This window comes from Lygodium microphyllum, chromosome 23 (genome assembly GCF_053477565.2).
Source record: "Lygodium microphyllum isolate KBCC chromosome 23, Lygodium_microphyllum_v1.1.10, whole genome shotgun sequence".
NCBI lineage: Eukaryota > Viridiplantae > Streptophyta > Polypodiopsida > Schizaeales > Lygodiaceae > Lygodium > Lygodium microphyllum.
The window spans coordinates 58959506-58972193 of record NC_141157.1 but is presented as its reverse complement, the minus strand read 5'-3'; the positions used below and the strand labels follow the sequence as shown (position 1 = coordinate 58972193).

Below are 12688 nucleotides of genomic sequence, written 5' to 3'. Positions count from 1 at the left end.
TCGCAAGTTTTTATGAAAGGACCACATACCTTGCTACGTACCTAGCTATGTGTCGTTGGGGGTGGGGGCTACTAGCTTGGGGTGGGGGTTGGTAGGCTTGTGCCCTTGACCGCATCGACTAAGTATATGGTGCCTCTAGAGTAGAAGCTCACGATGTTGAATACTACATGGAAAAACCGCGTACCTAATTAGGTGTGGTTGGGGGAGGGGGCCAACTTGTCGAGGGCGGGGGCTTGCAACTCTTGGCCTCGGACCTAGCTAGGTTTTCTGTAATGTGATATATTTTCGAGGAGTCAAGACCCTCTATATGAGTGAGGGAGACAACCACTTGGGATTTGAACACAATTGAGACACACACACAAAGTTAGTGTAAACTAGCAAGCCCTTTAGGTTGTTGGCCAACCTAGCTAGGTTGGCTCTTGAGAAGACAGCCCCTTTACCTGAATGGGAAAATGTGAAAAGCGTCTTGTGATATCATGTATGTGTCTGGAGTCTGGACTCAAAACGTCTGTAATTCAATTCCAGTTCTGTGGGTAACTTGAGAGAGAGAGAGAGAGAGAGAGAGAGAGAGAGAGAGAGAGAGAATGCAGCAGCCCAGCCCTGCTCTGTCCTCTCCAAGCACAGGATTTTTCGGCCCCCGGGCCTCCCCTCTCTTCGCCCAGTCGGTAGACCAACCAGACCCCCCTCCCGCTTCCGCCACTTCAGAATTCCCGCGCTCCCTCGCCTCCGCAGAGTCCTCCTCCTCCCCTGACAATGAACAGGCACCCCCTAAGCAGCTTGCGCAGGCCATGGAGGGCCTCGCCCAAGCGCTGCGGCTCATCGCCGATGTGCGAGTCGGAGCTGACATGATGCTTGAAGCACTGAACCGTGCTGCCTGGCACAATGACCCCAGCAAGAAGGTCAGTGATGCCGTCATCCAACTAGAAGAATTCATTACCTCTACCCTCGAAGCTCTTCGAGCTACAGGTGAAGCTCTAGATACCTGTTCCTTTACAGAATTGGTGCTGATATTTGAATTAGATATTGAATTATTGAATGTCTGTACAAACTAACGCATATCATATTCTATCAATGCTAAAACAAATTGAACCATGCCAAAACACATCATTCACAGCATTTATTTGAAGGAAACATGGCGCAGATGTTGAATTTTTGAATGACGGTAGAAACTAACATATATCATATTCAATCAATGCTAGAAAGAATTGAACTTTGCCAAAAAAAAAAGAAGGAACTTTTGACATTATTCACAGCATATATTGGCTAAGAGCGTCAAGAGCCTATGTACAGCTCCATATCTAGTACACTTGTGTGTTATGTGCTCAGTCCAATTTCATGCATTTTCTATCATGGACATCTATTCACTCTGCAAGGTCAGCCATAATTTCTTTAGATCAGACTGGTGCATTATCTGCCTTCATCCTTATACCTTAGGCAGCTTACACAATTATACACAGTTCTCTTTAGTTCTGTATATCAGTTTTGTGATTGGGAGCCATTTTTCTTCACAGGTGTATCTCCTTTTGATGTGCTTGCTTCTATTGAACTTCAGCACATGGAGAATGCCCGTTCATGAACCCATACACATGCACAGGAAGCATCTTGAAGCTTCTTCTTCTTTCAAGTCCAAAGGAGACTTGTCCATTGTGGCAATTTCCTAGGCTCAAGTAAAGGATATGTAGCGGCAATTAGCCAAGTTACACACTTTCCATTTTCCATTTGTGCTCGTAACCATGAGATTATTGCCTCTTTATTTCCAGCCCGAGCTCTTTAAAGGGGAGAAAAAGGAATATGATGAGATAAATATTGTTTCATGGCTGGCTAAATGGATGATGTATTTTGATTTGTATCAGTTCGATGATGCTCAGTGCATCACGCATATACAAATTATGCTATAAGTGAAGGTGTGCTTGATGGGCGGACAAATGCCCTAAGCTTGCAACTTGGGCTATTTTTTAATCCTTTTTTTGGAGATGTTTTGTGATTGATGATTGGATTAAAAAAATTTCAAAAATTATTTGAGCTTGATATGGGGAGGAAGAGCTTAGATGCATACTCTCATGAATTTAAAGATTTATTGCATAATATGAGGCCTTGAATGACCCTCAAGGACTGCTCTATATGCGATACTTTTTTGGATTGCCATCGGACTATCAGAATGAGATGCTCCACAATTCTCTTCACTGACTCGGGGACGTCTAGAGGTATACAAAGAATTTTAACAGTACTTTGGTTGCAAGTAGGGGCAGCTAGTTGACTAGGAGTTTCCACCGAATTGCCTTGATCTTTAAGTTAAAGAAGTCGTCTACCTCGGTAGCAACTTGTTAGCTGATCTCGGAGTTGCATAAGAAAAAGAATGGCAAGCGTAAGGTCACTCGCAGTGAGAATCACTCGAAGGGCTATTGTTTCACGTGTCATCAAATGAGTCATTTTTACGGTGATCGTGAGTGTCCCTAAAACAAAAAGACGAAGTTTACTTCGAAGACTTTAATAAATACTCTTGAGATTCTAGGTATTTCTTTTGAAATTTTATTTAAATAATATTTTGTTAATGTTAGCAATAGCTACAGAATGATTTATTTCGTTTATATATTAGAAAGTGGATACTCATTTTCATGGATGGCATACTTATTTAGAGTAAGTCATTGGGGAAGCATGCCAAACACTAGTGTATTGTCTCATGTCTCTTAAGACGAGAGCAATTGTTTGTAAAACCATCAATGTGCGAATTTTTTCGTATGGAGTTGTTATACATTGGTTATGTTATCTTGCTTGATAGCATTTGGATTGATCTCGAAAAGGTGCGAGGAGTGCCTTATTGGTCTATTCCTAGGACTATAAGACAAGTATTTCTTTTAGGCTTTATAGGAGTTTTTTCGAAATTCATTAAGGATTATGCTCATATTGCTGAACCCTTGACACGTTTGCTTAAGGATATCTGAGGCAGCAAGTACATTAGTCCGCCCATTGTTAGGACTAGTGAGCTTGATCGATGGTCTAAACATTGAAACGACTTGTTATCACTTTTTAGAGGTTGCAGATTATTTATTCGAATAGACCTTTTGAGGTTTACATGGATACCAACAACTATGCTTTAAGTGCTGTCCTTTATTAGGATAGTTAACCTATTGCATTTGAGAGTTACAAGCTCGTTGATGCCTAAACATGTTATACTATCCAAGAGAAGGATTTATTAGTGGTCATCCGTGTGCTTAAAAGTATGGCATCATTGTTTGTACGGTGCCTATTTTATTATTTGGACGGACTGCCACTTGTTGAAATACATACTTGATCAGCCCAATCTCTGTGGTTGTAAGGCGAGATAAGCGGAGCTTCTGCAAGAGTTTGACTATGAAATTTACTATAGGCAAGGGATATAATCATTTAGTATTTTTGCCTCAGGCATAGTGAGCATGAGATCCTTGATGTCATCTCGAAGTGTTGATAAAATACTCCTCATGCCAAGTGAGGTCATAGATTAATTGCCTAAATTCAGACGCATCAGTAGAGGTAGGGCAATTACCTTATCATAGCTTTCGAAGTTTTGTTTCTGCTACTCGACCAATGTTTGCATCTCCAAACGTGAAAGTGAGCTCGCAAAGTAATTCCTCATAGTTATAAAGTACTAGTATATTCTTTTCCAAGATTGGGGCGAACCATGATAAAGTTGACCACAAAGCAAAGACCCAATGAATCCCACCTTGGAAGCGTCATCTGGATACCTATCCGGTTGCATGTGGATATAGTTCTTGTTGTAGGAATCCCCTTGAACTTCGAATGGTCACTATTGAACTTCTTTAGCATCTTGGGTTCTCTTGTTGGGGGTTGATAAATATGCAAAATCATTTGATCACTTCCTCTGTTGTTTTGCAAGTCTTGGATCTGATCTTGCATCTCTTGAAGCATGGGGCCTAGATGCATAGGGTATTCTATTTGAAGTTGTGCTTGTCATTAATTTAAGTCTTAAATTTGTTGTTGGAGATTTTGAAGGGAGGCCAAGATTCTTTCAAGGGCCGTCTTCATGGGGCTCAGTAGGGTTAGAAAGTAGTCTTGCCAAAGTGTTATGGGAGCATTAGACTGTGCTCAAGAGACTAGACTAATGCAAGATTTGTTACAAGAATTCTTATTATAAGATAATCCCATATAGGGGCAAAGGGATTGTAGGTATAGACAGCATGACTTGATAGGGTATGAAGGATCCTATAACCTGGGACCGTAGGTATGGATACAAGATATCAGAATTATAAGATCTTCCTCGATGGGGATAAATAGGATACAAGACAGTACTAGATAAGATCTTCTACTATGAGATTATAAGGTAACAAGACAACAAGAGTATAATGGAAGACAAGATAAGGCTAGATACCATGACTAGACAAGAAATAGAACTAGAACTCTAAGTTACTTAGAGCTCTTAACACATAGAGCTCCTAAGATAGGCATTGGTAAGATTGAGGAGCTTTGTGGCGAGCTCCTCGTTTTATAGGTGTTGGAGGGTAGCTAAGGATCTCTTAGAATGTTTCATGATGACATCATCGATGATGCAGGCGATGACATGGTATATCTTCTAGAAGGTTCTATGATAACATGGCAAGGGTCGGTTCGTATGGTTGACTCGAGGATGTCCTATTAAGGGTGCGTTCGCATGGGGTGTGGATTCATATGGTATGAGTAAGAATTAGTTTGTATACTTGATTATGGCATGTCAGTGACAACTGCCACTTGGTAAAACTTACTCATGTAAGTAGAAAAAGCGTTTTTAGGGGGTGGTGGTGGTCTATTTCAGCCATTGTGAGAGAGGAGAAGACTGTTAGAGAGTGAGGCTGCCGATGTGATTCTTAGCCATTGGGATTAGTCCTACAGCATATGAGAGTAGTTTGGAGTCCTCCAAGAGCAGGTGACAGTAGTCCAAGGTTCTTCTGGTGTAGATGATAGCATATAGGAGAGGGCAACAATCTTTTTTGGTGGTCCTAAGTTGTAGGTGACAGCTTCCATAGTTGTTTGAGCAAGGCAGCACTAGCTTTTCAACGTTTCTCGCGATGAAACTCTGAAATCTCTCTCTACAACATTCTCTCTTATCCCCTAGCTGTCTAAAGTTATGTTAGCATTTTTTAGTAGTTTGAGCTATTAGAGGAAGAGATTTTAGTCAATCTCTGCTGTAAACCCTAATCTACATTAGAAGTTAGGGTTTTGACAATTGCCTCAGGATTTATGCTTAGAATTGAGGGTTTAGGACTTCTATTCTAGTAGTTGAAATTGAGGAATTTCAGGGAGATTCAAGAGGCCAGTCACCAATATCAGATTTCGGGCTGAATTTGTCTTTCAAGGAGTAGTGTGCGGGCAATCCCCAAGCAAACCAAGGGGCAAATTGGTTTGGAGGCTTGTTGGTCAGTTTTGACAGCAAGAGGCACTTGGATTAGCGAAGGAGATCAGAGGATCTCAGTTGTATTTTTTCCATTTGCAATATAAGATAAAGAAATACCGCAAGGGGCACTAGTTTTGGGGCCAATAGATTGTTCATTATCCAAGATTAAAGTGGTAATATTTGCATTTTCAGTTTATGTGAATTTTATGCTTACTATAATTAGTGTTAAATCAGGTTATTTATCACCCTATCCGAGAAGATAGGTTGGTTTCAGTATCACTATTGTTGCAAGAAGAGCAATCAAGGCTTAATCACTCTGATACAAGTATAGATAATCAAGCATTTGCAGTGAGCCAAACAAAGGAAAGGCATAGCAGCTTGCAAACTCCAAAGGAAAGGGAAAAATGGCTTCTTCTATGGACTCCTTAAGCACCAAGGATGAGAGTGCTAAGAAAAAAGAGGTGCAATTATTGTAGAAGAGGGGGCATATAATTAAAGAATCCAAAAAGAGGATAGCAAGTAAAAAGAAGAAACAATCAGGCATGAGTGTTGCTGAAAATTCAGCAAATACAAATGATGCAATTGTACATTTGGCAAGCTTGGACATTGGTCGTCTTATGCCTTTGTCGTGCATTGTTCGTATGATTCTTCTTTATGCGAGCATGGTCTTTCAGTTGCTAAAAGTTGCAGCACTTGGTATTGATAGTTGCATTTGTACTACGTACGGACTAGTTCGTTCCGTACGGTTCGTACCGTACCATACTGTACATATTTGTACCATTTCGTTTAAAAAAACAGACTATTTTTTGCCTCTAAAGACTAGACTATATAATATCTTCCAACTCCTAAGCCTTATGTTTATTATTATAATTCCAAGTCTCTCTCTCATACACACACACACTCTCTCTCCCCCAACTTCCAAGATGAGTATGCAATTCCAAGAGCATCCCTCCCCCCCCCTCTCTCTCTCTCTCTCTCTCTCCAAACTGACTGCCAAGCCTCTCTCTCTCTCTCGTCTCACACACACACATACAAAAAGAATGAAGAGCATGTTTGTCCATCCACCCTAAACTTTACTTTGTTCTTTGAAGTTTGATGTATTACATATACACTCCCATCTGTCTTCTAGTAGTGCATTGCGCATGTTGTGTATGAGGTTTTTCCTTGTTATCCTATGTATTCATCCTATTAACTCAAGTGACATTGCTATTTTAGCTCTAAACATGTGTTCTATTATCTATAATCCAAAATAACGAAGTTTTTGTTTTTTTTTTACTAATATCGTACCGTACCTTATAAAATCATAAGGTACCAATTAGTACCGTATTTTATCATACTGTACTGTATCATACCTTTCGTACATGACAACCCTGTTGGTATTTTTATAGTGGTGCTTCTAAGCACATAATGTTCTTTTGCGACTTGTTTGTATTATATGCAAATGTACATAAGGGGGGATCAATTGTATATGTATGCAAACAATGCTTTGTATGCCATTTAAAATATTAGTTAGACTCCCATTATTGGAGTGGATGGGAAAATTGTCTTACTTGAAAAGATCTTGTATATGCCAAGTATAAAGAAAAACTTGATTTGAGTTTCGGCCATTGCATGTGCTGGTTTTGTGGTCGAATTTCACATGGGTTGATATAGTGTCTATGACTGTAGTGATGGGGATGCCCTCATTGTCACTGGTACTTTATACAATGGATTGTATCAGCTTGATTTATATGAGAGGAGAGCATCAGAGGATGCATTATATATCAATGCCACCATTGTGGATAACATTGAGTTATAGCATGCTCGGTTTGGTCATCATAAGTATGGCAATTTGCTTTGTCTAAGAAGCAAAAAATATGGTGCTCGATCTTCTCCATTGAAAGTACCTACTCACAATGTATGTGAAAGTTATGTACTCTGCAAAATGCATCGTGCTTCATTTTCCAAGGGTGGTACCATGCGTGCATAGTGATGTTTGTGGGCCCATGCATGTCAAATCCATTGAAGGATACTTGTACTTTGTTACCTGTATTGATAACATGACTCGTCATTGTTGGGCATATGCTTTGAAGCACAAATTTGAATTGTTTGCATGTTTTACAACTTTCTTGGCCTTGGCTGAAAATGGGAGTAGATACAAGCTGATTACACTACATACTGATTGAGGGGGGAATCTATGTCATAGAAGTTCCAACTCCATACTAAAAATGGGAGTAGATACACTACATACTGATCGAGGGGGGAATCTATGTCATAGGAGTTCCAACTCCATGGCTGAAAGGGGCGTTATCCATCAATGTACTATGCCTCACACACCTCAACAAAACGGTGTGGTTGAAAGAAAAAATTACATTTTGATGGAAATGGCACGTTATATGCTATTACACAATAAGATACCCTCAAAATTTTGGATTGATGCTATCATGTGTGTAGTGTATGTGCTGAATCGCAGCCCAACTAAAGCATTGGCTGATTATACGTCTTATGAGGCTTGGAATGGCTGGAAACTAGTGGGGTCACATATCTGTGTCTTTGGTTGTTTGGCATATGCTTTAGTGCCACAACCATGAAGACATAAATGGGAAGACAAGGCTGTCAAATGTATCTTTATTGGTTATAGTGCAGAAAGTGAAGGGTACCGCTTGTACCAACCCTCCACCAACAAGATTCTTGTTAATAGAGATGTGGTATCGCTGAACATACTGGTCAGTCCTTAATGGATTGCAAAAATCAACCCAATGTGGAGCCTATGGACATGTTTGACAGTTTGTTGCCTTTATTTCAGCAAGGTGAATCTGATTTTGGTCAATTTCGGCAATCTATAGAGTTTACAGTAGCAAAATCAGTAGTAAACACAGGTTGAACAACAGTCTGATTTTCAGCCCATTGATCAGGGTATTCCTGATTATGAAGTGGCCGATGAGAGGGCTGCTATTCGGGAAGCTAAAATAGTCCCTAGATGGTAGTTAAGAAGTATTATGGGACAGCATGTCCAAAACTAGCATCCCTTGTGGTATTTCTTTAACTTGAATTGCTAATGGATTGAGTACAAGCTGAGATTTCACAATCTCTTTTGTTGATCCAAATGCCCCTTGCTATACAAACAATTAGTAAGCAGTTTGGGCCAATTGCCCCTTGCTTTTCACCCAAGACTTGCTCTAATGGAACCACCAACTAGCTAAATGCTACCCCAATTTACAATGGATGAGTTGGCATTTGAAATCCCTCACAATTCCTTGAATTTCAAATGCTGATTTGAGTGTATGATACCCTTGATTGATGGCATGGCTCTCAAGGTGGCTACTAAATCCTAAGTTCTGTAGATGGGTGTTCCCTTGTTGTCGCCTGCTTCTAGATGGTCTCTAACTATTGTTGCCTCCATTCAATGGCTATCCTTTACTCTAGAATTAGGCTAGCAGCTCTCTCTTTTTTTTTTTTCGTAAAAGGAGGCTAGCAGCTCTCTCTCTCTCTCTCTCTCTCTCTCTCACATAGCTTGCCAACACTAAATCAGCCTCCACCAGCCCCAAAAACGTTTTCTTAGTTGCATGGGTATTTTTGCCAAGTAGAAGCCTTCTAATTCCATTTTCTAGCAATTTCTAGCCATTAGATTAATTTTCAAAATTCAGAATTAATTTAAGCCCTTTTGACCTTGCCCAAAATTAAATGTGTCCATCCATAATTAAATTGGCTAGGCCATTTGCAACATGGAGTGGTCCCCAACCTCAATTAACCCTTAGATTGTCATTAATTAATTAATTAATGCCTAGTCCCTAAATGTCACCACTGACACTTAATGGCCAAGTAATTGTCTTAGGGTTAAAACTGGCACTGATTGACAACCAAAGCCCAAGTAGCATAACTTGTCACAACTTTGGCCTTTTACATCCATTGGCTCCTCGGGGTCCTTGGCCTATTACCATGAAATAACTGTCATGTGAATCACATGTGCTTTATAACCTTGCTCATGCGTTACAGCCTTGCACGTTTGATTATTGAATTAATTAGATGTTACTAGTAAGATTAAAGCATTTCACAAATTTCACATCCCCGGGACATGATCTAATGGTGAGTGGTCAGTGACCAATGCTGTGGTCACCCATCCAGAATGTTCAAGGATGCAGCATCAGTTCAGGCCTAAGATACGTAATGTACAAAGTACTTTGGTCTGTTCTCTCTTAGTGGGTAAATCTCTCACCCTCATGTCGTTTATATTTTATCATAACAGTAGTGCACTGGATGTTTCAACAATTTCCAAAACTAAGACCATTATTAATGGCTCATAGCTACAGACTATAGTTTATCTTGTAAAGTTATTGGCATGGCATGTTTGTGTCTGTAGCTTGGTTATTTGAGACTTGCATGAAGCAAATGGCATTCTCTGTATTGATGTTCTTGTTTAAACTTTAGAGGCTATGTCTTGCATGACTGACTTGAGTTCTAATTGTAAGCTGTCTGCTGGTCTATTTGTTTTCAGGTAGAAAATTGGAAGCCACAGGAGTATTAAATGGAGCTCAACAACGTTTTGAGGAAAAACAGCCATGGGGTCTACAAGTTCCCCTAATATGCTCAGATGGTGCCATTGTTGCATATTCATGGAAACGACAAATTGCAGGCCAAGCAGCTGCCTCAGCTGTTGATAGGACTAGGTAATCTAGTTAAGTGTGTGCACTATGTAGGTATCTGTACATTTTTCTTAGTATTTAGAGACTGGTTTGTTGCCTGAAGATAAGTAAAAATCCTAGCTCGTTCCATTTTCCTCCACCCCAGTTGTCATTCTGAAATTTCTGATGTTTGTGGCTGTATATTTGATGGGTGGACATATGACTCATACGAAGACTGGCTCTGAAGGCTTTTACAGAACAGAAGAAACGTTTCTTTCCAGGTTTTGGAAACAACACCGAGGATGGGAATGATTCAACATCTATGGTACCAGAGAAAAAGCCTAGGCTTGCAAGCTTTGAAATGACTGCTGTTGAGCAAGGAACAACACTTTCGAATATTTTGGGATCTTGGCAAACAGAGGTATCAGGAATCACAATCACTGCCTTCACAAGGTTGGAGTGGTTGAAACGGAGTGCAGGTAGTGTATGCCAAATTGGGAGCATGGAAAGTGATCTTGTTGGTTCAGGGCTGAGTAAAACGTCAGCTTCCCAAAAGGTAGATGCAGATGCATTTTCAACAGGAAAGATTGCAATTTTGGAAGTCCTGGTGCCAGCAGTTTTCAAAGCAGTTGTCTCCCTATTACCTTCTGGTAGCACCTGCCCAGATGCAGTCTCGGTGTTTGCTGTTGATGAGGTACTTTTTTTGTTAGGAGCTCATAATGTATTTTGATAATGCTAACTTCTGATTGCTGTTTTTTGGCATGTTTGTCAGGCCAGGGGTAACCTTCACCTGGGAGCTGCATCCTCCCATTCTGTATTTCGTCAAGTGACGGTATGTCATAAAAATTAGAGAGGATTTCTCACAAACCCTCTGCTGCTAAACCTATCATTCGCTTTCTGACTGCAGGAGTGTGCAATGAATGCTTTGCATAATTTCCTTCAATCAGCTGAAGCATCAGCACTGAATCTTCTCCTGGTAGGATGCTCAGCTAAACAATTTCAATGCTAATGGATATAACTGATAAAAAATTGTTTTTGGAGGATGAAAGGGATTTTTCTAGATGTCTACCAAATGGAGCTGTAAGACCAAGAAAATTATTGGAGAAACTATATCAGGGAATGGTAATAATTCCTTAGGGAAATCCCTCTTGCAGTTTCCACTTCCTGGTTTTCTATACCCCTGTAATAACACTAGACATTTGCTTGGTGGATCAACTGGGAAAACGTATAAGCTTACAATGCTCTTTTTCTATGGTTGAAATGGTTCACCACCAGTACCTCAGAATTATTAGGAACAAACCATTCTAGAGCTGTCAAGTTTGAGCCATCACTTAGATTGTATTACTACTGAGACATAGATTATGTAAAAACCAACTCTCTCGTTGAAATGTAAAAAATCCAAGTTTCAATGTTCAATTAGGTAATCCACCCTAATCAAGCTGATACATGGAGGAATCAGTTGCAGAATGCTCATTGAAAATGCTGAAATCCAGAATTAGATCTTTAATTGTTATTTTTCTGGTCTTGCAGCATTGGCTTTACTCCTATCGTTCTCTTTTCTCAAAGCCTTGCAGGTGAGTGTTCTAACTACCTGTTTTTCACTAGTTTTTGGCTTTACCTCACAACTGTATGCTAAATGCAGTCAATGCAAGCGTGTTTTGGCTCTTGATCGGTCTACAGACCTGCTTCTGCCACCTGTTGTTCGGCCCTTCAATCAGTTTTTAAGGTCTGTTCCCTCGATGCTGTTCATTAAGGTGGAAGATATCAGTGATGACAAAATCTTGGCATATCATCTGGGTTGTGCATCCAAAGAAATTCATCCTGGCTAGTTTCTCTTTGGTGGAGGGTATAAATCATGACAAAATCTTGGTGCTTGATCTGGCTTGTGCAGCCAAAGAAACGCCTCCTTGCTAGTTTTTCCTCAGTCACTGGCATGAAGCCCTGTTTGTTGAGTGTGAACTCCATCATCAATGGGCCTTCTTTACAAACAACTTGGAGCTAGATCCACATTATGCATGAAGCACAACTGGGCGGCTGTTTGTTGCAGATGCCCCCCCAGGGAAGCACTCAAATGTTCCTATGTACAGTGGACTGTTAAAATGTTCCAATACTTGAAAATATGTTGTATCAACTCAAAAAAGCAGGGATTGAGAAGGTTGTCAACATTTTAGGTTCATGTAGTTGCGAGAACAATCCCTTGATATCAAACTATATACATGTAGTCATTGCCACTACCCGGCACAATGTTTGTCAAGAGCCTTATTAATAGTTATGAACAATAGTTTCAATCAATAAACTAATTCTCTAGCAAGAGCACTTACATAAATGATATAGAGACTATTTCACAATACCTAAGATCTAGAGGGTTTTGACTCTCTCTCTCTCTCTCTCTCTCACATTATGGGCAGAACATTCTTCCCTGATACCAATTAACTCCAGTAGCAAAGCTTTGGGTGGCAATTCATCTGTTTAGTAGTATTTTGATGTCTTTGTTGCATCGATCCTTTCCTTTTTTTTCTCACATGATTACCATAGTCTGATGTTTTGAAAGCTAGCAAGTTGAAGAAGTTGATAGTGGTAGGCTTGTTATAAACCCAAATCCTTTGCAATTCTATTTTATTAAAAAGCAAAATAAAGAGTGATTTGTTGGGCCTATGTGATTGTTTGTTCATCTTAGTAACCCTAATTATATATGTGTGCACTCTTTTTTTATTCTTTGGGC

The 12688-nt window shown here is 40.0% G+C and overlaps 1 protein-coding gene across 2 annotated transcripts; it reads left to right on the top strand.

Moving 5' to 3' along the window:
• Window positions 1-498: 498 nt before the first annotated feature.
• LOC148016231 (mediator of RNA polymerase II transcription subunit) lies at window positions 499-12317 on the top strand. 2 transcript variants are annotated; one of them, XM_087664124.1, is made up of 8 exons: window positions 499-966; window positions 9840-10011; window positions 10201-10660; window positions 10739-10798; window positions 10874-10942; window positions 11497-11540; window positions 11609-11692; window positions 11858-12317. In XM_087664124.1, the coding sequence occupies exons 1-8, from the start codon at window positions 585-587 to the stop codon at window positions 11901-11903; spliced, it is 1317 nt and encodes a 438-aa protein (XP_087520250.1). In that variant the 5' UTR covers window positions 499-584; the 3' UTR covers window positions 11904-12317. The 2 variants fall into 2 exon arrangements, with proteins under 2 accessions (XP_087520250.1, XP_087520249.1); XM_087664123.1 differs by having other exon boundaries at window positions 11609-12317.
• The last annotated feature ends 371 nt before the right edge of the window (window positions 12318-12688 follow it).